The sequence below is a fragment of the Anabrus simplex genome, chromosome 4, assembly GCF_040414725.1.
Source record: "Anabrus simplex isolate iqAnaSimp1 chromosome 4, ASM4041472v1, whole genome shotgun sequence".
Taxonomy (NCBI): Eukaryota; Metazoa; Arthropoda; class Insecta; order Orthoptera; family Tettigoniidae; genus Anabrus; species Anabrus simplex.
In genome coordinates, this window is record NC_090268.1 from 430,112,620 (window position 1) to 430,138,186 (window position 25,567).

Below are 25,567 nucleotides of genomic sequence, written 5' to 3' on the forward strand. Positions count from 1 at the left end.
GACAATTTTGTTGGTAAGTCAAGTGATGTAAAACAATAAAACTAAATAAAAACAAAGTTATTTGATTTACGTACCACGAACTACTTTTGCGATTTTCGGAGATGCCGAAGTGCCGGAATTTGGTCCCGCCGGAGTTCTTTTACGTGCCAGTAAATCTACCGACACGAGGCTGACGTATTTGAGCACCTTCAAATACCACCGAACTGAGCCAGGATCGAACCTGCCAAGTTGGGTTCAGGAAGCCAGCGCATCAATCGTCTGAGAAACTCAGTCCGGCACAACAAAACTAAACGAAGCGCACGAAGGCATAAAACGACAAAGCGCCATTATTTCTTTTCTTTTCTTTTGCTTTACGTCGCTCCAACACACATAGTTCCTATGGCGACGATAGAAATGTCTAGGAGTGGGAAGGAAGCGGTCGTGGCCTTAATTAAGGTGACAGCCTCAGGATTTCCTCCTTTCTCTTTCTTAATCTATTTACCCTCCAGGGTTGGTTATTCCCTCGGACTCAGCGGAGGATCCCACCTCTACCGCCTCAAGGGTAGTATCTTGGAGCGTGAGACACTGGGTCGGGCAGTAAAACTGGGGAGAAAGACTGGCACCTCGCCCAGGCGGCCTCACCTGCTATGCTGAACAGGAGTCTTGTGGAGGGATGAGAAGATTGGAAGAGATAGACAAAGAAGAGGAAAGGAAACGATCATGGCATTAAGTTAGGTACCATCCCGACATTTGCCTGGAGGAGATGTGGGCAACTACGGAAAAACCACTTCGAGGATTGCTGAGGAGGAAATCGAACCCCCTCTACTCAGTTGACCTCCCGAGACTGAGACGTTCCAGCCCTCGTACCACTTTTGAAATTTCGTGGCAGAGCCGGGGATCGAACCCGGGCCTTCGGGATTGGGAGCTAATCACGCTATCCACTACATCGCAGAGGCGGACCACAGGATTTACCTGGTGTGAAAATGCGAAAGGGCTGCCGACAATAGAGGTCGAACACTCTATCCCCGAATGCGTTTCAGATTACGGCAATATTTAAAATATTTATACGTAAAATATCACTTTGATAAATTAGCAAGAAAATTCATGTTTTTTCTTTATTTTGGTGTATAATACTTTACATTTTACATGAAAGATGAATTAATACGAAGGATTTTATGTTTGTATATCTGGAAACCCTTTTTTTTTTTTGGCGCTTTTATCAAGTGATGCATAACACCATCCCATTTCCCCACTACACGGAAAAGAATAGAATCATGGAAATGTTTTTGTGGGTTTAGAACAAGAGAGCGCGAGTACAGATAATTTGGTTGTTCCCGTAGCCTCTTACGACATGCAGGGGGTATAGGCTAGATAATGCATTCTTTGACTCCACCAACAGCGGAGATAAAGAGTTCCAATAAATCGATGAAAATATGTAGCATCATGATCTTCGTCCAATAATATGGCAGCTGATCAGGCACACAACGTTTCCATGTCATGTCACAAGATCTACGTCGAGCAATATGGCGGCTGATCAGGGACACAACGTTCCCATGTCACGTCACAAGATCTACGTCCAGCAATATGGCGGCTGATCAGGCACACAACGTTCACATGCCATGTTAAAAGACAGCTCCATTAGCAAGATCCTCGCTGATTAAGCACATAGGCGTAATTTCATGGCCATAGATATTCGCAAGACATGTATGAGAAAAATGCTGCTGCCTTCCGTGACGTTACCGTGTGAAAGGGCCTTTGGTATGACCTAGAGACGCCAGTCGAAGTAGTTACACGTTAAAATCATGGCGCCATTAGTACCTACTGTATACAGAAGGCAGAGTTCTGACATGAGGAAGAAGATGACGAACACTGGTTACCACGGTGTCCATTTCCTACCCACGCAGAATTTTAGGCTGACGACACACGGAGCGGTTTTTTGCCGAGTCGGCGCATGGTTCTATTGTATCTGCTGGGATAAAACAGACACAGTGGTGATCGCCGACAGGCGGCGGATTTGCCGACTCGGCCTGTCGTTTGCTGGCGGCGCAGCGAGCGTTTTGAAGACTTTGTGCGTGTCCTAGGGCCATAGATTGGATACATTCAGCTTAATTTACGCGGCGATTGCATCATTGGTGTTTCTGTATTAGATTATTAACCCGTTCCGTCCATAGAGCTGAACATTCGGTAGACTCGTGGGTTCGAAACCCGCCGTTGGCTTTCCTGAGAATGGTTTCCTGCAGTTTCTCATTTTCACTTCTAGGCAAATACAGGGATAGTTTCTACTCATAGACCAGTGCAGATTTCTTCTACCTCCTTACCCAATACCATTCACCATCATTCGTTTCATGTTAATTAGCTCCTCAACTACGGTTGTTATCAAGAAGGTCATCTGGCTATGAAAATATACCATATCAATTCATCTCACATCATCCCGGACCTCATATCAAGAAATGAGGCTATGGGCTAGACATACAGTACATACATTATTAGATTACTCCTCGCTATGTCAACTTAGGCCCAGTACGGCAGCCATATTTTTCTGTATCAATCAATCACTACTGATCTGCATTCAGGACAGTCGCCCAGGTGGCAGATTCCCTATCTGTTATTTTCCTGACCTTTTCTTAAATGATTTCAAAGAAATTGGAAATGTATTGAATATCACCCTTGGTAAATTATTCCAATTCCTAACTCCCCTTCCTGTAAACGAATATTTGCCCCAATTTGTCCTCTTGAATTCCAACTTTATTTTCATATTGTGATCTCTCCTACTTTTAAAGACACCCCTCAAACTTATTCGTCTACCGATGTCATTCCACGCCATCTCTCCACTGACGGCTCGGAACATACCACTTAGTCGAGCAGATCGTCTCCTTTCTCCCAAGTCTTTCCAGCCCAAACTTTGCAACATTTTTGTAACCCTACACTTTTGTCGGAAATCACCCAGAACAAATCGAGCTGCTTTTTTTTGGATTTTTTCCAGTTCTTGAATCAAGTAATCCTGGTGAGGGTCCCATACACTGGAACCATACTCTAGTTGGGGTCTTACCAGAGATTTATATGCCCTCTCCTTTACATCCTTACTACAACCCCTAAATACCCTCATAACGATGTGCAGAGATCTGTACCCTTTACTTACAATCACATTTTGTGCGATAACCCCAATGACCATCTATCCTTATATTAAGAACTAGATACTTACAGTGATCCCCATGAGGAACGTTCAGCCCATCAACGCAGTAATTAAAACTCAGAGGACTTTTCCTATTTGTGAAACTCACAACTTGACTTTTATCCCCGTTTATCATCATACCATTGCCTACTGTCCATCTCACAAGATTATCGAGATAATTTTGCAGTTGCTCACAATCTTGTAACTTATTTATTATCCTGTACAGATTAACATCATCTGCAAAAAGCCTTAGCTCTGATTCCACTTCTTTACACATATCATTGATAAATATATAAGAAAACATAAAGGTCCAATAATACTGCCTTGAGGAATTCCCCTCTTAATTATCACTGAGTTCTATTTTCTAGAAACATGGCCACCCATTCAGTCACTCTTTTGTCAAGTGCAATTGCACTCATTTTTACCAGTAGTCTCCCATGATCCACCCTATCAAATGCCTTAGATAGGTCAGAGAATTGCCTGAGAACTGTAGTTTGTCTTGCCTCGTCTAACGTCTCGCTCGGTCGTGTGTTTTGTCACTGTCGGCAAAAACCGCTCCGTGCGTCATCAGCCTTATGGTCTACGCCAGTGTACGCCAACTGGTTGACGTGTGACGTCGGAGAGCCCTGTGACGTAAGAGCGCAGAGTGGTCAGGCGCTTCAGTCGTAGAGTAGGGCGAAGGGACTGCCTCACTTTGTAGTAGGCACGTAGTAGTGGTAAAGTACAGTATTCCTCACCGGCTAGAATTAAACAATTCTTCACGAATTCCGTCCTTCACCTTGATACTGACCGTAATCTGTATCGTGACACTGCTCCTTTCCAAGATGAGCCCAGTGCTACACTGGGGCGAAACGCTGGTAATTTCACGGTTGACAAGGCCCAAAGAGCTTAATTTTTTCGAATTATTTATCAGTATTATCAACCCGCTAAGCTCCTATACCCGGCTGACGTTGTTTCCGACCACCCTGTATGTTCACAGGGACATTGTTTCTTGTTTTCATCCCAGTAATCACCTCCCACCCTCCGACGTTTGTTACACATTTTTATAAACACCCTGTATAATGGATGTCCACATTAGCTGGACCGTGGACTGTGTGAGGATGGTACAGTAGAACCAGCAAGAATTCTCGTTAAGTGGTTATGGTTGGAGTTACCTTGACAGTCGAGGTCATCTCCGACAGCAGAAGACCTCGGACGATCCAGTAGGTATCCCAGTAGTAGAGTTCTCTGAAGCGCCCCCCGGGGACAATGAAGTTGTTCGGCACATACAGGAGCGAGTATCTGTCAGCGTTCTGCTTCACGTCGTCGTTCACCCTCCGCGTGAGGTTCTTCCACAACGCGTTCAGCTCCTTGGCCCACTGCCTGAGGTCTGGGTCAGCGATACGGTTCAGCACGGCGGGAGACTCCTTCCAGTCTCCAGGTACGGCTGCTTCTAGCTCGTTGCCATCCTCAAAGTTGTCGTTGACGAACTTCAACAGCTCTTCTTGAGGTATGTCACCACCTTCTCTAGCTTTCAGGTCCTCGAAATTCTGCAGAACTTCGTTCGGCGAATATTTCATTCTCATATCGACGAATTTTTTTGAGTCATCATAAAACGGAGGATTTGGCTTTACTTGGACGGTGTACAGGAGTTCTCCATAACAGTATATCGGGCTGAAAAGAAGAAGATGAAACATTCTTACTAATAATAATAAAAATAATTGGAATAAGAAGTCAACAACAACAGAGATTCATGAAGTCAAGGAAGATTTGGAAAGAAACAATATAGGAGAAGAAGAAACAACAGAAAGAGATTTTTAGAGAGAAGGTGTTAAAAATGGAAAGATTCCAAAGTCGGGAGGGAAAGAAACCTGGATGAAAATGGTTTGAGGAGACGAAAAGGAGACATGGTGAGCAGATGAAGGTGTGTTGGAGGAAAAAGAAGGAACAACAGAGGATGAAGCATTGAAATTTGCACTTGGTCCCAAGAAGACCCTAAAGTAGAAAGAAAGAAGAACAATAATAATAAAACATAGAGTCAAACTTCCCATTGGGAAGATCAGATGACTATAAATATGTCTTTCAATTAATGAAACTCAAATTAACAGCCATTAATTTATTTGCATCTGGCGAATCGTTTTCGAGAAACATCTGTTATGGAATTTGGAGTCAACATGTGTAGGACTCAGTGCATGAAAAATAGGAAAATGCATCAGGGCCTATGACACTATCACGAATGAAATAATTTCTCTAGAGCAGCCATTCACAAACTGTGGTCCACGAACCCCTGGGGACCGTACCAATAATCAAAGGGATCCGCAATAATAATATAATTTGTAAGTATTTGAAGACTGAAATGTTACTGTACACACAATTCATAGACCATATATATATTAAAAACAGTTTACCAAAAATAGCTTTTGGCAAATCCGTCCGTCCGTTCTACTGGACCGATTTGCTTCATTTTTGTTCAATTCTCTCCGCAATCACCTGCTGGCGAATCACAAGACATTGACAGGACTCTAAGTTCAGCCAACTGTGAGTAATCATAAAATAAAGTCATTAAATGATCACTCCAATAATATCAGGCGAAGGCTTACCCTAACCCGCAATACATTCTGTACTTGGCAGGTTGCTAAGCGACTAACACTTTCATTAATATTGATATATGTAATTTCCATCCTTAGTAGTGTCATTGCACGCTGCCATGTTTGATTACTACCTGTCAAGCCAAAGAGTACACAATTCCTCTGATAATGGGATACTATTCTCTGCTAGATACTCTTTGATTCTCTGACCTTCTCCAGCTTCTGAATATACTCAACAGGTGGCAGAACGTTCCTAATAACATACATGCTGCTAAGAGAAAAGTCTACGTACGTACAGAAGGGAAGGTATCAAGTCAACTAACCTTTTGTATGATCATTAATAAAACGTAGGGACAAACTTTTGAAACAGTGGGTGTCCACTTACCGGAACCAGAATTCAGCCACGGCCAATTGTATGCTGCACTATCTCGGACAAGATCGTTAGAAAATACTACGGAATGGTGAAAACACACAGAAGTGTTAGAAACTCGATTACGAATGAATCAGTTATTATGTACTCGTATTAAATGTTCATAAGACTATTGAAAAGGACAGGCATATCGAGACGAGTTATCTGACCTATTCATAAGGAATGCTGCGAAGCACGGGTCCTCTAGTTACATGAAATTTAGGAACCATGTCTTCACTGTTGTATAACGTTCATACAGTGTATGTAACTCTTAACCTGGCCAATAGATGGTACAAGTTAGCAGCGGAAAAATAAGACATACTACAAGGCAATGTAAGTGATGTAATTGTGAAACGCTTGGAATTGTTAGTATCCACACTCAGACCATATTTTCCGTCACTGGTTGAGAAAATTTCGTGGATCAGATAGAGTATATCTTCTTTGAAACTGACACCAACTACCGTCCCTTGAGGAAGATCAAGTAGCCGAAGTAAAGTAAGTAAAAAAATAAACTGAAATATGATATGGGTGTAGAATCAGGTGGAATGGCCTGTTTAACTCCAGGAAGTTCCAGGAATATATCACAACTTCACGTCTCTGATTGATTTTTGGGTCCATGACATCCCCTAAACACTACATCTCTTAGGAGGGAAATATTGGGTTTAATGCCTATCATGACAACATATATGTGTGAGTGTATCTTTTCTATTCTCACATAAATGAGCTTTTTTTCTTTACAATTGGCTTTATGTCGCCCCGACACAGATAGATCTTATGGCGACGATGGGATAGCAAAGGAGTATACTCCGAGGCGCCTAAGCCTATACACTCCGGGTACAACATTACTCTCCCTGTTAATACTGAAGGTAGACATGATACTGTATAGGCTTTTGGGTTTATGCCGTGTCAAGAAAATAAGGGGAAATTCTTTACGTTTCGCAGAGAACTGTGCTCTGCGTCATCAGAAGAAAATCTCGACTGTCCACGAGAAAGGCTTCTTAAACTATGACATTTTAAAATTTAGACGTTATAATTGAAGTGGAAATGGTACGTTCATTCGTCACTAGATGGCTCCCCGCATGTGACACAGCGCTAGCGTTCGAAGCGGATGCTGACCGAACAATCAGAATCAGTCTAAGAGGGTTCAAATGGAAGGAAATTTCATCATCAACGTAACTTAACCTAACCTTGTCTTGTCACGAATTTGGTACTGTTTGCAGACTCAGCCTTTGTGTATTATTACAGCGTGGTTTCTCTTCAGTCCGACAAATAATGGCAAATTTCAAGAAGAGAGCTGAATTATTTACACAAAGCAAATGTCGATGAATACGGTTATAGTAATGCGTATATCAAAAAGAAGGCGGAAATATATAACATTAAATTGGGTGACGGTCAGCGAGTGTGTGTGTGTTTCCTTAATTCCTCATTAAGCTTGAAAACCTATTTAATTATGAATATATTTACGTTCTTTCTTATTCTGCTTACCCTCCAGGGTTGGTTTTTCTCTCAGACTCAGTGAGGGATCCCCCTCTACCGTCTCAAGGGCAGTGTCCTGTAGCGTGAGACATTGGGTCGGGGGATAAAACTGGGGAGGATGACCGGTACCTCGCCCAGGCTGCCTCACCTGCTATGCGGAAACAGGGGCCTTGGTGAGGTGGGAAGATTCGAAGGGATAGACAAGAAAGAGGGAAGGAAGCGGCCATGGCTTTAAGTTAGGTATCATCCCGGCATTTGCCTGGAGGAGAAGTGGGAAACCATGGAAAACTACTTCCAGGATTGCTGAGGTGGGAATCGAACCCACCTCTACTCAGTTGACCTCTCGAGGCTGAATGGACCCTGTTTGAGCCCTCTTACCACTTTTCAAATTTCGTGGCAGAGCCGGGAATCGAACCCGGGCCTCCGGGTGTGGCAGCTAATCACACTAACCACTACACCACAGAGGCGGAAATGTGTATTTTCTAAATTGCTAATTTTCAACTACATCTAACCAGGGGCTGATTTGAAATATGTCGAGAAAAGTTCAAGAAGAAGTCAGTAATTTCGATTTTGCTATATTGTCAGATGCCCAGTTATAAAAATGATTACATTTCTCTTTCACTTTTTGACCTGGAAATTCATTTAACGCCCCCACAAGCCCCTTACAGGCGGTCTCGATACAGTTCAGAGTAGATTGGTACAGAAATGGTCTACTTTCACTGGTAGTCGCTCGATCAGTCTATCGCTCCACGATCTATATAACCTCAATTCTCTGTCAAGGCTCAAGGCCAGTGCTAGGTAACCTAATTTCTGCGCCCCTAAGGGCTAAGGAGTGTAGTGCTTGTGACATCACGGTCAGTAATTCCTTCTACATCCGCGTAGCCGGTCTAGGTGACTCAGATCATCATCATCATCATCATTATCATCATAGTGATCATCAACACCCGTGTTCATCACTGAGCGTTGTGATCACACGCATACAGCACCGCCATGATGTCGTATGTCCTGTCTATCTGTTGGCAGTCCGGCTCCATGGCTAAATTAATGGTTAGCGTGCTCGCCTATGGTCCAGAGGTTCCCGGGTTCGATTCCCGACCGGGTCGGAGATTTTAACCTTAAATGGTTAATTCCCTTGGCGCAGGGGCTGTGTGTTTTGTGCTGCCCCAACATCCCTGCAACTCACACACCACACATAACATTATCCTCCACCACAACAACACGCAGTTACCTACACATGGCAGATGCCACCCACCCTCTTCGGAGGGTCTGCCTTACAAGGGCTGCACCCGGCTACAAATAGCCACACGAAAAATTATTATTATTATTATTATTATTATTATTATTATTATTATTATTATTATTATTATTATTATTATTATTATTATTATTATTATTATTATTATTATTATCTGTTGGCAGGCATTCCCAGCGGTCTCCTGATCTCCGCTTTCCCATCCATAGCTGTTTTCTCAAGATTATCTCCTTCAAGCCTCACAACTTGGTAAACAAACTTGAAAATTCCTCGGCTGACACGGAAGGAAAGGCGTTCAGGGATCTTCAATTTCTGGATGACAAATGCTAGTTCTTCGGCCGGTCCAAGTTTTGCGTGCATTCTACGCCAACACCACATTTCAAAAGCATCAATACACTTCCTGTCAGTTATTTTTCCTCCCAAGTCTCTCAGCCTTATGAGAAGAGGGAGAACACAATAGTTTCAACCAGGCATATCTTCGTATTGCGTTGTTTGTTGTAGCTTTCTGTAGACTTCTGCAAGCAGTTCGGACTTCTCGATACCTTCATCACTAGACCTAGGATTTTAGGCAAAAACCTATTTTGATCGTTAAGAGAGAATTAGTGCACTATGTCTTCTGGTATGGGCTAGAATAATTGACCTGTCTCAGTCTCATATTTGGCGTTGACAATATGAAAGTGACCGAGGTATAAGCGATGCTAGTTGTAGTGTATTTTTAAAACATTGAGTGCGCTGGTAACATCAGCTTAAGGACACAGAGATGTATACTCTCTGGAGAGAACAGTTCTTCTTCTCCTTGGGACTTTGATTGTAATGATTAGAAACGCCATGCTGTGCAGCAAATGCATGTCCAAATAGAATAATGTTAACTATTAAATATATATTTAGTAAAGTGTTCAGAGCATTACACTAGTATACCATTCCTTATGCAGCAGTCCTTGTTATGAATGGTGTGAAAATATCGCTCATAATGATGGTTGGTGCATGCATTTCAGTGGACTTGGCAGACTGATATGTAATAGCAATTTCCGGCTCACTCCTCATTTCCCTAGTATGCCTCTCCATGGACACCTAGGCTAACTATGACAGCTGTTGGGGAGCTGTGCAAGATCAAACCAGCCTTCGGGCTGAATACCCAACAACATTCAAGAGACAACTTAAGATTAAGTTCTATTTTCACGTTTCATGTATTCATAAGGTACAAAACGGTGGTTAGATAGTGCCTAAAATGCATAAATTGACATTAGAACCTATATTCCTATAATTCCTACTTTTATCTCTTAATCGAATAAACATTCTTTTAATTTATTCCGAGAAACTGATATATGTGCCGACTCGTAAGTATTTTGAACAGTATATTCTGTACATTCTTTCTTTCTTAATCTGCTTACCCTCCAGGGTTGGTTTTCCCTCGGACTCAGCGAGGGATCCCACCTCTACCGCCTGAAGGGCAGTGTCCTGGAGCGTAAGGCATTAGGTCGGGGGATACAACACAGAAGGAAGACCAGTACCTAGCCCAGGCGGCCTCACCTGCTATGCAGAACAGGGGCCTTGTGGCGGGGGGTGGGATTGGAAGGGACAGACAAGGAAGAGGAAAGGAATCGGCCGTGGCCTTAAGTTAGGTACCATCCAGGGATTTGCCTGGAGGAGAAGTGGGAAACCACGGAAAACCACATCCAGGATGGCTGAGGTGGGAATCGAACCCACCTCTACTCAGTTGACCTCCCGAGGCTGAGTGGACCCCGTTCCAGCCCTCGTACCACTTTTCAAATTTCTTGGCAGAGCCGGGAATCGAACCCGGGCCTCCGGGGGTGGCAGCTAATCACGCTAACCATTACGTCACAGAGGCGGACCTGGAAATACTTTTGAAGCAAAATCTTAAAACTGGGAAGCTGTAAACCACACTCCCGGAAGTCCTTAAGGACTACCGTCGGCAGCCCTGAAAATTGTTTCCCGTGGTTTGCCATTTTTATACCACGAAAATACTGGTGCTGCACCGTAATTAAGACCATGGCCACTACCTTCGCACTACTAACCATTTCCTGTCCCATTGTCGCCATAAGACTTAACTGTGTCGGTGCGACGTAATGCAATTGTAAAAGCAAAGCAAAATAAAAATCATATTTTAATTGATAAATTCCTATTAAAATACGTAAATTTGAAACTGTCCGCCTCTGTGGTGTAGTGGTTAGTGTGATTAGCTGCCACCCCTCGGAGGCCCGGGGTCGATTTCCTGCTCTGCCACGAAATTTGAAAAGTGGTACGAGGGCGGGAACGGAGCCCACTCAGCCTCGGGAGGTAAACTGAGTAGAGGGGTTTCGATTCCCACATCAGCAATGCTCGGAGTCATTATCTGTGTAATTGTGGCCAGTATCCAGTATTCGGGAGATAATGGGTTCGAACCCCACTGTCGGCAGTCCTGAAGATGGTTTTCCGTGGTTTCCCATTTTTATACCAGGCAAATGCTGGGGCTGTACCTTAATTAAGGCCACGGCCGCTTCCATGTCTCTTTCTTGTGTATCCCTTCCGATCTTCCCATACCCTGCAAGGCTCCTGTTCAACATAGCAGGTGCGGCCACCTGGGCGATGTACTGGTCCTCCTCAACAGTTTCGTCCTTCGACCCAAAGTCGTGCGCTCCAGGACACTGCCCATGAGGCGGTAGAGGTGGGATTCCTCGCCGAGACCGAGGGAGAAACCAACCCTGGAGAGTGAACGGATTAAGAAAGAAAAAATAAAGAAAATTGAGGCTGCCTAAGATATATTTTAGAACCTAATTTTTTCACATTTGAGAGCCTATTTTAAACGCCTAAAATAGAAATTTTAGCACCTAAAAATCCGAGGTCTGTTCATCACTACCATAGCAATTAATGCATTGAAAGTTATTCTTTCTTTTTTTGATTATGGCATTTCTATGAAGAATAAGTTCATACCGAACGAAAATTAAATTCGCCTATTCTTTGTCTCCATAGCAATCTGCAGCGCTGTACGATTTAAAAAAGTAAAATGAGCTCTAATTTGCTGGTTTGATCCGCCTCACTGCGGTAGTATTTGAAACACGCCAGCCGTGTGTCATGTTAAAGAACTCCTGAAGGACAACATGTAGGTCTCTTGACGTGTCTGTAAAACGAAAACATAGTTATTGGCAGTAGCGCAGAAAGTATAACGTGTAAGCTGTTCACTTCCAAAGGAAACAGGAGACATGAGAGTGACGAGTCATCGTCATGTAAATATTTCGGCTCATGGACTTCAGATGGAGCGTACTTCTGACGACATGCTCTTCTGAAGAGAAATTTCCAGTTTGTTCTTCAATAGTCAAGTGGCCTCTTCGAGAGTCAGGGAGCAGAGTTACGCGAGAGACAATCGTGACAAGCCGCAAGATCGTGTTGTTTCTCTTTCCTACCTCTTCAGCTCTATCAGGTTTTGTCAATGCAGAGATAGGAACAGGCTGTGACTAAAATATTGGGGACCATGGTTTTACTTAACCTGAATCTCCCTCAATTCTTTTAGAAATTGCTTTACATCGCACCGACACAGATAGGCTAGGTCTTACGGCGACGATAGGAAGGAAGCGGCAGTGACCTTAATTGAGGTACAGTCCCAGCATTTGCCTGGGGTGAAAATAAGTTGATGATGATGATGCTTGTTGTCTAAAGGGGCCTAACATCAAAGGTCATCGGTCCGGTGAAAATAGGAAACCACGGTAATTTATCTTCAGGGCTGCCGCCAGTCGGGCCCGAACACACTATCTCCCGAATGCAAGCTCACAGCTGCACGCCCCTAACCATACGGCTAACTCCCTCGGTCAATTAATTCTTTACTAAAAAAGTATTTCATGGTGATCAGCAAGCAGAAAAGAACAACACTGTTGTCACCGTAGCCGGACACATTGAATGGAAGTTTGTTTACTCCTTAGTCCTGTTTTAAAATGGACATGATTTTTGGCTGCGGTTCTATCTGGTTGCAGCGTCGTCAGTTTGGAGCTGACAGAAAATCGTCACCGTAGCAACCAGTGTTCGTAATCTATCTATACTAGGTTCGAACCCCTCTGGCAGCGCCCCTTATTATGTTTATTAGTGGTATCACCATTCCCACATCTCGAGACTGCTGAGGCTGTACTTGAATAAAGGAGACTGCCATTTTCTTTTCGGTGCTACCACTTTCCTATTCGAGGGTCGCGTCCTCGAAAACCGACCTGAAGTCTTCGTCTTTCCCACACGATATTAGCGTGTGCCAGGACACTGTCTTCTACATACAGTAGATACAAATGGCGCCGTGTTTTAAAGGAGTTTCCACTGTCTTTGACTGGCGTTTCGTTTAGGTCACAGCAAAGCCCCTTACACACGATAACGTCAAACAAGGCAGGAGAAATATATTCATACTACGTATCTTGCGAATATTTAGGGCCATAAAATTGTGTGGTAAAACAGTCACCATTTTGTTGGGCGTAGATCTTGATAGGTGCCGCTATCTTGTGGCAAGGTATGGCAATGTAGTGTGATGGATATGCCACATTGTTGCTCGTAGATCATGATGTTACATATTTAATTCGGTTTATCAGAACTCTTCATCTCCCCTGTGGGTGGAATGAAAGAATGCATCATCTGTACCCCCTGCATGTCGTAAGAGGCTACTAGGAGGGCAACAACCAAAGCATTACTCGCTGTCTCGTCATTTAAGCCCAAAAATGTATCCATTATTCTATGCTTTTCGTATGGCGGAGATATTTCTTGATACGGAGTTGGGAATGAGGAGAAGTACCGTAGTTATTGGGGCTGTGCGGAATCCACAGTCCACATGCTGTGGATAGGGCTTGATCCTTACGGCGACGTCATACCTCAGCTAAGTTAAGCCAAACTAAGCTAAGCTAACCTAAGCTAACGATAGCTAAGAGTGTAGGCCTAACCTCACGCTAATTTAACCGGCTGCTCTTCCCTACATTTGGTAAAAGTCTGGGCTCTGAGGATCACTTGCTTCTCAGTGTATCCTCTGAAGAGCAGGCGAGGAGCATGTGATCTTCAGAGGATACAGTGAGGAGAGGCAAGTGAGTAGTAGATTATCTTCAGAGCCCAAACTTGTGCTAAAGGTAGGGAAGGGCAGCCAGTTAGGTTGGCGTGAAGTTAGGCCTACACTCTAAGCTATCCTTAGCTTAGGTTAGTTTACCTTAGAATAGCTGAGCTTACCGTAGATAAGGTGTAACATCACCGTGAAGATCAGGCCCGACCCACAGCGTGTGGATTGTGGATTTCGCAGAATCCCCCAATTTTAACTATTAGGAGAGATGAAACGGCATGTTTTAACGACCGGATACCCTTCTCAGTTGTGGAGCCAGTGAAAATGAATGATGGTGAATGAAGTTCGACAAGGAATCGGCTGTGGCCTATGAATGGGTACTGTCTTGGCATTTGCTTTGAAGTGATGATCAGAAATCACGGAAAACCATTCCTAAGACAGCCTTCGGTGGGGATCGAACCCGTTCATCTCCCGAATGAACAGCCAACACGCGCGGCCACTCCACTGGTGCAGTCACGAATTGAGCTCACCTGTCGCGCTCTAGCAGAACCAGCGTTCGACCCACGGATTTCGGTACGTATCCCAAAACCATGAAGGTGGCCGAAGAAGAACATACGAATGTACGATCTTATAGGAAGTAGGTTAGCCTATAGCTGCTACCTAGGTGGGTTGGTGGGTGGTGTAGAAACGTACACCGTTAGTCAGCCGGTATTTCCGTAGTCCGTGGTTAGTTATTCTCTTCACGTCGACAGAAAGCCTTGTTGTCCTTCCTGCCCCAGTCAGGAAGCAGCTTTAGTTCATGTCACGAGGATCTAGAAAAAGAAGATGGATAATTGTCCACCGCGGTTATGAACAGGAGTGTAATATCTGAAAATATTTGTTTTCATGTGAAAGGATATTAATAATAATAATAATAATAATAATAATAATAATAATAATAATAATAATAATAATAATAATAATAATAATAATAGACTAATAATAATAATAATAATAATAATAATAATAATAATCATCATCATCATCATCTAAATCGTCCATATCTGTGGTGTAGTGGTTAGCGTGATTAGCTGCCACCCTCGGAGGTCCGGTTTGGATTCCCGGCTCTGCCAAGGAATTTTAAAAGTGGTACGAGGCCTGGAACGGGGTCCACTCAGCTTCGGGAGCTCAACTGAGTAGAGGTGGGTTCGATTCCCACCTCAACTATCCTCGAAATGTTTTTTCGTGGTTTCCCACTTCTCCTCCAGACGAATGCCGGGATAGTTCCTAACTTAAGGCGAAGGTCACTTCCTTCCCTCTTCCTTGTCTATCCCTTCCGATCTCCCCCCCCCCCCAAGGCCCGTATTCAGCACAACAGGTGATGCCGCCCGGGCAAGGTACTAGTCCTCCTTACCAGTTATATCCCTCGACCCAAACCCTCACGCTCCAGTACACCGCCCTTCAGGCAGTAGAGGTGGGGTCCCTCGCTGAGTCCGAGGGAAAACAAATGCTGGAGGGTAAACGGATTAAGATATAATAATAATAATAATAATAATAATAATAATAATAATAATAATAATAATAATAATCGTGTGGCCTCAGCAAACATGTGCAGACATATTTTTAAAATTTGACGCCATCTGGTTGTCTGCTCGCTGGCAGAGTAAACGGAATCTTTCTTGGGAGTCTTTGACTGAGTTTTTAATGAATGTCGTCGATGAACACCAAATGTGTCACATCGTACGATATGGATTGTAGAATGGACTTAGTTTCGCCTTTCCCAAAAGCAGACAACCTCTGGCCGGTTTGAACCCACTATCTATTGATCGGGAGGCCGACGCTCGACAATTCATCCTCACAGGCAGTAAATCCGGGCGGAGAAACAATTCTTCAAGGTTAAGTTTCGTGTTCCTTGATTCATAATCTCTCTGACTATGTGTGTTTACGTTCTTGTGAAGCGGAGTTCAACCACTCACAGACTTATTCTTAAGTGCGACCAGTATCCAGTATTCGGGAGATAGTGGGTTCGAGCCCCACTGTCGGCAGCCCTGAAGATGGTTTTCCATGGTTTCCCATTTTCACACCAGGCAAATGCCGGGGCTGTACCTTAATTAAGGCCACGGCCGCTTCCTTACAATTCCTAGGCCTTTCCTATCCCATCGTCGCTGTAAGACATATCTGTGTTGGTGCGACGTAAAGCAAAAAAAAAAAAAAATCTTCTTCATCTGTTTACCCTCCAGGGTCGGTTTTCCCCTCAGATTCAGCGAGGGACACCACCTCTACCACCTGGAGCTTCAGACTCAGCGTAGAGGGATACAACTGGGGAGGATGACCAGTACTTCCCCAGGTGGCCTCACCTGCTATGCTAAACAGGGGCTTGAGGGGGGATGGGAAGTTTTTTGGAAGGGATAGGCAAGGAAGATGGAAGGAAGCGGCTGTGGCCTTAAGTTAGGTACCATCCCGGTGTTTGCCTGGAGGAGAAGTGGGAAACCACGGAAAACCTATTCCAGTTTGGCTGAGGAGGGAATCGAACCCCTCTCTACTCAGTTGATCCCCTGAGGCTGAGTGGACCCCGTTCCAGCCCTCGTACCACTTTTCAAATTTCGCGGCAGAGCCGGGAATCGAACCCGAGCCTCCGGGGGTGGGGCAGCTAAATCACACTAACCACTACACGACACAGGTGGACTATACTCAGAGATTATTTCGAACAAAACAGTGTGGAAAGTAATTACACCGTGGTAAAGTATCATTTCTTTCGACTACAAAAAGAAGGCAATCACGTCATAGTAAGATATGAACTCTTTTTACGATTTCCGAAGATGCAGAGGTGCCCGAATTGTGTCACAAATGAGTTTCTTCATCTGCCGCTAAATGTACGAACATGATGACAAGGTACTTGAGCACCTTCAAGTACAGCCGACCTGCGCTGGAATCTTTTTACAGTTCACTTTACGTCACACTGACTCAGATGAGTCTTATCGCGACTATAATATAAATTTCGTGTGGCTGTTTTTAGCCGAATGCAGCCCTTGTAAGGCAGACCCTCCGGTGAAAGTGGGCGGCATCTGCCATGTGTAGGTAACTGCGTGTTATTGTGGTGGTATATATTGTTATGTGTGGTGTGTGAATTGGAGGGATGTTGGGGACAGCACAAATACACAGCCCCGAGCCAATGGAATTAACCAATGAAGATTAAAATCCGTCCACCTCTGTGGTGTAGTGGTTACTGTGATTAGCTGCCACCCCCGCAGGCCCGGGTTCGATTTCCGACTAAGCCACAAAATTTGAAAATTGGTACGAGGCTGGAACGGGTTTCACTCAGCTTCGGGAGGTCAACTGAGTAGAGGTGTGTTCGATTCCCATCTCAGCCATCCTGGAAGTGGTTTTCGTGGTTACCCACTTCTCCAGGCAAATGCCGGGATGGTACCTAACTTACGGCCACGGTCGCTTTCTTCCCTCTTCCTTGTATACCCCTTCCAATCTTCCCATCCCCCCGCAAGGCTCCTGTTCAGCATAGCCGGTGAGGCCGCCTGGGAGAGGTACTGGTCATCCTCCCGAGTTGTACACCGACCCAGGGTCTGAAGCTCCAGGACACTGCCCTTGAGGCGGTAGAGGTGGGATACCTCGCTGATTCCGAGGGGAAAACCGACCATGGAGGTAAACAGATAAAGAAGAAGAAGGTTAAAATCCCCGATCTGGCCGGGAATCGAACCCGGGAACCACAGGGCCAAAGACCAGCATGCTAACCATTAACTATGAAGCCGTACTTATCGCGAAGATGAGATAGGAAAGGGGTTGGAGTGGAAAGGAATTGGCCTTGGCCTTGATTAAAGTGTGGAAATAGAAAACCACGGAAAAGTGGGGTTCGAATCCACTATCTTCCGAATGCAAGCTGACAACTGTGCGACCCCAACCGCATGTCCAGTTCGCTCGGTATGCGCTAGAATCGAATCCGCCAAGAGACAGCAAACGCTCTATCATCTAAGCCATTCACATTGGCACACACAAACAAACTAATAGTGGGGCTCTTCACTATTCATATTGTCCGAGATAAAAATAAAACTATAGTTAACACCGAACATTCGAGATGTACACACAAAACGAAACGTAGGAAAGGAGGTTATGTAGAGTGTTTATGAAGACTGTAAGGTTGGCTTTCCTCTTAAAGTACTTCCCCACTCACTCCGCGTAAGCTACAGATAAACTGTACTTTCCTTCCTCGTCTTATCAGCTTGTAGCCTCTTGCAAGGTTATACAGAGCAGTGTTTGCGTGTCGGTCGACTCCTGCTAGCCAAGAGACTTAGGAACCGCAAAATATTAAAGAATACATGTTGATACATGTTAGTTCCACATCTCTTATCATTAAACAAGCAAAACCAAGTCTAATCATCATCGCCTTGATCTCCATTATTCTCCAAGGTAACCTGCCCTCCTCCATTCACCTTACATGATCCCACCATTTTAACACGCACAGCTCCTACAGTCGAATTTATTCTTAACTTAGCTGTTATTTCAATCATTCACAATGATCTGCATTTAGGGCAGCCACTCATGTGGCAGATTTCATATCTGTAGATTTCCTAGCCTTTTCTTAAATTATTGCAAAGGAATTGCAAATTTACTGAACATCTCCGTAAGTAAATTATTCCAATCCGTAACTGTCCTTCCTATAAACGAATATTTACCCCAATTTGTCGTCTTGAATTCCAACTTTATCTTCATATTGTGATCTTTCCTACTTTTGAAGACATCAGCCAAAGTTATTCGTCGACTTATGTTATTCCACGCCATCTCTCCACTGACAGCTCGGAACATACCACATACCACTTAGGCGAGCAGCTCGTCTCCTTTCTCCCAAGTCTTCGCAGCCCAAACTGCTGAGCTGAGTGGCTAAGTCCGGTGGTATTTGAAGGTGCTCAAATACGTCAGTCACGTGTTGGAAGATTTGCTTGCACGTAAAACAACTCCTGCGGGACTAATGTCTGACACCTCGGCGTCTCCCAAAACCATAAAAGTAGTTAGTGGGGCATAAAGTGAATAACATTATTAGCAGCCCAAATTTTGCAACATTTTGTGACGCTACTCTTTTGTCGGAAATCACCCAGAACAAATCGAGCTGATTTTCTTTGGATTTGTTCCAGTACTTAAAGCAAGTAATACTGGTTAGGTCCCATACTCTTGTTGGGGTCTTACCAAACCCCTAAATACCCTCATAACCACGTACAGAGATCTGTACCGTTTAATTACAATCCCATTTTTGTGATTACCCTAAATAAAAACTATTTTGAAAATAATAAATAAATCTACAAACTTCAAAGTAAATTGAGCAGGGAGTGAGGTAACCTACTTCGTGGGATATGCAGGTGGCCTTCGATGGCGCGAGTCATCTCTCTGAGACTTCGCATTGCACACCTACTGGCCTAGCTTTAGAACTCTTATCGCACTATCAACATGCTGTTGACTTCTTCCTTCTGCCCAGCTGAAGTCAGCACTCTTGAATTGGTTTGTAATGTAGACTGCAAGGTACGCGGAAATAAATACCAGGTAAGTAGAAATGTCCTGCTAAAACCTGTGAAGCCGGATGCTTTACATGCAGTCCTGCTGCTAAGCCATGTAAGGTCCTCTAACAGCTAACTGTTCTGGGTTGGTCCAGACCAATGAAGTGAAATATTCTGGGATGATTACTTGGGTGATAAACTGAATGGTAGTAGTGTTTGTAGCGTAAAGGTTAGTACAATTGCAATCCTCAGAGGACTTCTTCGATCCCTGGTACTGCCAGAACTTTCAGAAGAGCAGGAGTACTAGCATGTGGTTAAAATGGTACGTGAAGCTCACCTCAATTCGGGGTGCGACTGAAAAGAGCCAAGGGAGTAGTCACTCTGGCATAAAACAAAATGTATATACTAATGGTGTTCTTTCTGTCTTTCCTAATCCGTTTTCCATCGAGGATTAGTTTTCTCCTCGGGCTCAGCGAGTGATCCACCTATACCGCATAAAGAGCAGAATCCTGCATCGTGAGATTTTGCGACGGGGGATACAACTTGTGAGGAGGACCAGTACCTCGCAAGACGGCATCACCTGCTATGCTGAACAGGGGCCTTGTGGGGGATGGGAAGATCGGAAGGGACAGACAAAGAAGAGGGAAGGAAGCGGCCGTGGCCGTAAGTTCGGTACCATACCAGCATTTGTCTGGAGGGGAAGTGGGAAACGACGGAAAACCACTTCGAGGATGGCTGAGGTGTGAATCGAAACCCCTCAACTCAGTTGACCTCCCGGGGCTGAGTAGACACCGTTACAGCCCTCATACTACTTTTCAAATTTCGTGGCAGAGCCAGCAATCGAACCCGAGCGTCTGAGAGTGGTAGCTAATCACACTAACCACTAAACCACAGAGGCGAACAAACAGTAGTTGCAGTTTTAAATTTTAAGACAAGTCTATAGGTAAACAACCGATAGGTAATAATTGTCACCTGAGCGACAGTCCTCAATGCAGCTCAGTGGTGATTGATTGATTGATTGATTGATTGATTGATTGATTGATTGATTGATTGATTGATTGATTGATTGACTGATTGATTGATTCAATTTTGTTGTCTACCCCCAGTTATATTTCCCAGGCCCCCGGTACGTTTTCGTTTTCTATAATTCTTTATGTCTCCCCACTCCTCATTCTCAACCGCCGCTACTGGTGCAGGAGAATGGAAAACCACTGTCAGTACAGCCGAAGGTGTGGACCAGTCCCTCCACCTCCCGAATGAAGAGCTGCAAGGCTAGTAAGCCTGCTACCGGGCTTGTTCGCCGTGCGGTTAGAGGCGTGCAGCTTTGAGCTTGCATCCGGGAGATAGTAATTCGAACCCGACTGTCGGCAGCTCTGAAGATGGTTTTCCGTGGTTTCCCATTTTTACATCAGGCAAATACTAGGCCTGTAAAAAAAGTAAGACTGCTCATTTCGGTGTGTTTTCTCTTCCATTATAAACGACACAGAATTATTGAAACTCAAACAATGTTTACCCTCATTTAGTGTAAACTTACTTGTTGTATAATAGGTAGGTAGAGCGTCAAATTCTGTTCGTGTTGTCGAATGCTCATTTTCGATAGAAAGAGTTTTATCTAACTTTAAGATAGGACGATCGGTTCTTTCTACACGCAAGGCCAGTCTGTATCGTCAGCGAACTACTCAGAGCCACACACCTATATTTCACAAAATATTTATAGCCGTCCGTCTCTGTGGTGTAGTGATAAGTGTGATTAGCTGCCAGCCCCGGAGGCCCGGGTTCGATTCCTAGCTCTGCCACAAAATTTGAAAAAGCGGTACGAGGGCTAATACATCAATCAATCAATACTGATCTGCATTTAGGGCAGTCACCCAGGTGGCAGATTCCCCATGTGTTGTTTTCCCAGCCTTTCCTTAAATGATTTCAAAGAAACTGGAAATTTATTGAACATCTCCCTTGGTAAGTTATTCCAATCCCTAACTCCCCTTCCTATAAATGAATATTTGCCCCAATTTGTCCTGTTGAATTCCAATATTTTCTTCATATTGTGATCTTTCCTACTTTTATAAACGTCCGCGTCTGTTGTGTAGTGGTTAATGTGATTAGCTACAAACCCTGGAAGCCCGGGTTCGATTCGCGGCTCTGCCATGAAATTTGAAAAATATCAGTATAGCCTGGGCGAGGTTACTGGTCCAACTCCCCAGTTGTATGTGTACGTGTTGTCTCCAAAATCATTTCATCCTCATCATGATGCGCAGGTCAACTACGGGAGTCAAATCAAAAGACCTGAATCTGGCGAGCCTTACTCCCGGCATTTGATTTCATTTCATCACCGCTCAGGGTTGGCCTTTCCCTCGGACTCAGAGACTACTGCCTCAAGGGCAGTGTTCTGGAGCGTGAGGCATTTTGACGGCGATACAATTGGGGAGGAAGACCAGTACCTCGCCCTGGCGGTTTCACCTGCTACGCTGAAGAGGAGCCTTGTGGGCAGGGGGGGGGGAATTGGAAGGTATAGATACGGAAGAGGGAAGGAAGCGGCCGTGGGTTTAAGTTAGATTCCATGGAGAAGAAGTGGAAAACCACGGAAGGCCACTTCGAGGTTGGCTGAGGTGGGAATCGAACTCGGGACTGCGGGGGGTGAAGCTACTTACTGGTTTTGCTGTAGTAGAACTGAACGGGGACGACGATGGTGAGTGTGATTAGAGTTGTAGGAAGTAAGCTCTAACATGGAAATAAAACGCTTTTAGACCCATGTCCATATTTTCTTCCCCTACGTGTGACGAATGTGCCCTGAACATTTGTATTACATTATTGTTACTCTTTGGCCCGGTTGTATAAAACTTTTGATCTGAGTTTAAAGAGGAAAAATGGCTGCCAGTCAAGTTGAACTTCGATTTTCTGTTGTATAAACGCTAATCTAAGATCATCTCGTCTTGATCTACGTTCAGATTTGACTGCCGAATATTCGTCGGTTAATCTCCTTGAACTTAGATCATTATCATTCATATTAAACATTGAACTAGACCTGAAGACTTGAGAAGTGTTTCCTTGTATCGTATCTGCGTAAGAATACCGTACCTTAATAATATCGAGGTGCGTTATAAATATATTGAATGCTAGTAGTTAAATAATATTGCTAAAGATCGCTCGATTTTTTTCAGAAGTGAGGTTATGTGAATATCATATAAACAATAGCATACTGCTATACCAACATGTTGTTACTTAGTTTTCTATTATGTTTCAAGTTTACAAAACAAAGCATATATATTTTCTTTAGCAGGGATGTCAGATTATTCCGACTTTTCGTCTGATGAAGAATAGTTAATTTTACAACGAGCTCCTCGCGTCTTTCGGCACAGACGGAATCCGATTATTGAATTGTGTGAAATGTTCAAAATAAGATTTCGTTTATCGAAAGATGTTGTGGAGCGACTGGAACTAAAGTTAAGGGACACACTACAAAAACCTAGTCAAATAAATTATCCCCTGTCACCCAAGTGTATGTTCCTAACAACTCTTAGGTTTTATGCTACAGTAAGTTTTCAAATGGTTGTTGGAGAGCTCTTTAACATTGACAAGTCAACGGCTTTCTCTTTCAACTTTGATGTCACCATATAGATTCTTTTATTTTCTATTATATGTTTGTACATTGATAGTACAATATACAGCAGATTGCCCTTTTCTTTCTGTGTGAAGTTGCATGTTTACTTCGCGAGATTACAATATTATCTTCTTCTCCTTCTTCGACAGTCACGGCAATTTCGTATTTCATTTGTTGACAGTCACGGCGAGGTCAATCCCACTATTTAAGTATTATCCAACGGGCCGAGCTATTTCGTATTTCATTTGTTTTGCGGTGTTGCCACGTCCAATTTTTTGAACTCCGATTACATTTGAACTACACATGTGTAAACCGAGTTCAGTTTTATACAACGCGATGAAGTCGTAATCTCAGTTCATTTTCAGAACTAAGTTCTTAATTGATCTCCAGTCAGATGTCTTTATACAACCGGGCCCCAGTGAACTATTCCAAATTCGTACGTTTGTTTATGGTTTATATGGTTTTATTTTCATTGACATTTATTTTTGCTATTTTGCTTTACGTCGCACCGATACAAATATGTCTTATGGCGACGATGGGATTGGAAAGGCCTAGGAAGTGGAAGGAAGCGGCCGTGGCCTTAATTAAGGTATAGCCCCGGCATTTGCCTGGTGTGAAAATGGGAAAGCACGAAAAACCATCTTCAGGGCTGCCGACAGTGGGGCTCGAACCCACTATCTCCCTATTACTGGATACTGGCCGCACTTAAGCGACTGCAGCTATCGAGCTCGGTCATTGACGTTCATTATTATTATTATTATTATTATTATTATTATTATTATTATTATTATTAGTATTATTATTATTATTATTATTATTATTTACAATCTGCTTTAAGTCGCACCGACGTAGACAGGCCTTATGGTACGATGGGATAGGAAAGAGCTACGAGTTGAAAGGAAGTGGCCGTGGCGTTTATCAAGGTACAGCCCCAGCATTTGCCTAGCGTGAAAATAGGAAACCACGGAAAACCATCTTGAGGGCTGCCGACAGTGGTGTTCGAACCCTATCAGAGTGATGGAATACGTTTTGTTCTACGTTATATACGTTATATTCTATTGGAGGAGGATGATAGGTACCTAGTAGAATAATGGTCTCAGTCATGGAGAGTAAGAGAAGTAGAGGGAGACCAAGATGACGATTGTTAGACTCAATTTCTAATGATTTAAGGATAAGAGATATGCAGTGGCGGTGGTTGGTAATTGGAAGGGGGGGGGGTGTTCAGGGAAAAAAATTGTAGACGGCACCCGAGTTTGAGGAATATTGCGGGTGAGGGCGGGGGTATAAGTTACATCGAACAGACGAAATAGCTACAAACGGTAAATTTCTTTATGCTCTCTGAGTGAATTTCGACAGAGAAATAATGATTGACAGTGTATCAACTTATGTACGGTACCAATAACGGCCGTGGCCTTAAGTTAGATTCCATCCTGACATGGAGAAGAAGTGGGGAACGACGGAAAACCACTTCGAGGATGTCTGAGGTGGGAATCGAACTTCCTCTACTCAGTTGACCTCCCGAGGCTGAGTGGACCCTGTTCCATTCCTCCTACCACGTTTCAAATTTCATGGAAGAACGCGAAAGGAACAATAATGGCACATATAATGCAATTCAATCGAAGTACGGCGTAATTATACAGTTAAAAATCATTTAGTAGGCCTATTTCACTACACACTAACAAACTAACAGACACTAAAGGGACAGCCATACTGATGAATGTGTGCGGCAAACGGGTGAATCATACCTCAGTGTCCATGACCATGCCCCTGCTACCCTTCCTCACAGCACACGCTGTCTGCACTACTTGCTGTGGCGCTGTACGATTCGGCCAGTCGCGGCGAACGGCAATTTGTTGGTATTTCCGCCAACAGTTTGTTGATAATTAAAAAAATGAAATTAGCTGATAAGACAACAGGACTTCTACAAATTGCATTTTTAAAGAAACCTAGTTTCTATTACTATCAGAGGAAGAATTTAGACACGGTAAGTTAAAGAAAATGTAATTCCTTCAAAATGTTTAGGACCAGGCGGAAAACCATCTCCAAATAAACGACCGAATCATAATTCCAGAAAGTTTGGTTTTCCAAAAAAATGGAGGGAGCTTAAAGAAGGTATTTTTGCTATTTGCTTCACGTCGCACCGACACAGATAGGTCTTATGGCAGCGATATGGCAGGAAAAGCCTAGGAATGGGAAGGAAGCGGCCGTGGCCTTAATTAAGGTACAGCCCCAGCATTTGCCTGGTGTGAAAATGGGAAACCACGGAAAACCATCTTCAGGACTGCCAACAGCGGGGTTCGAACCTACTATCTCTCGGGTGCAAGCTCACAGCTGCGCGACCCTAACCGCACGACCAACTCGCCCGGTCCACTGAAGGTATAGAACTAAACGAGGCCACATAGCTAGTTACAAATAGAGGACTGTGGCAGAACTTAGTAAAATCACAGAGGTTTGCAGACTGAACGCTGAAAGGCATAACAGATGTATGCATTTATTCTATTAGAGATAGAGGTTGCCAACTATACGGGCTGGAGTCGATGGAACTTAGTCGTGACTTCCCCAGTATGGGCGCGACATCATGAGCAACATTACTCTCTAATTAGCAAATGATCAACTTGTTTCAGCT

General features: G+C 43.9%; 1 protein-coding gene across 1 annotated transcript in view; it reads right to left on the reverse strand.

Annotated features, from left to right (window-relative positions):
• The window catches only part of LOC136872807 (trehalase), a 63,342-nt gene that overhangs the window by 29,058 nt on the left and 8,717 nt on the right, over nt 1–25,567 (reverse strand). The window contains exon 2 of the mRNA XM_067146646.2: nt 4,306–4,804. Coding sequence (XP_067002747.2) covers nt 4,306–4,804 — 499 coding nt within the window. The remainder of the gene's footprint in view (nt 1–4,305; nt 4,805–25,567) is intronic.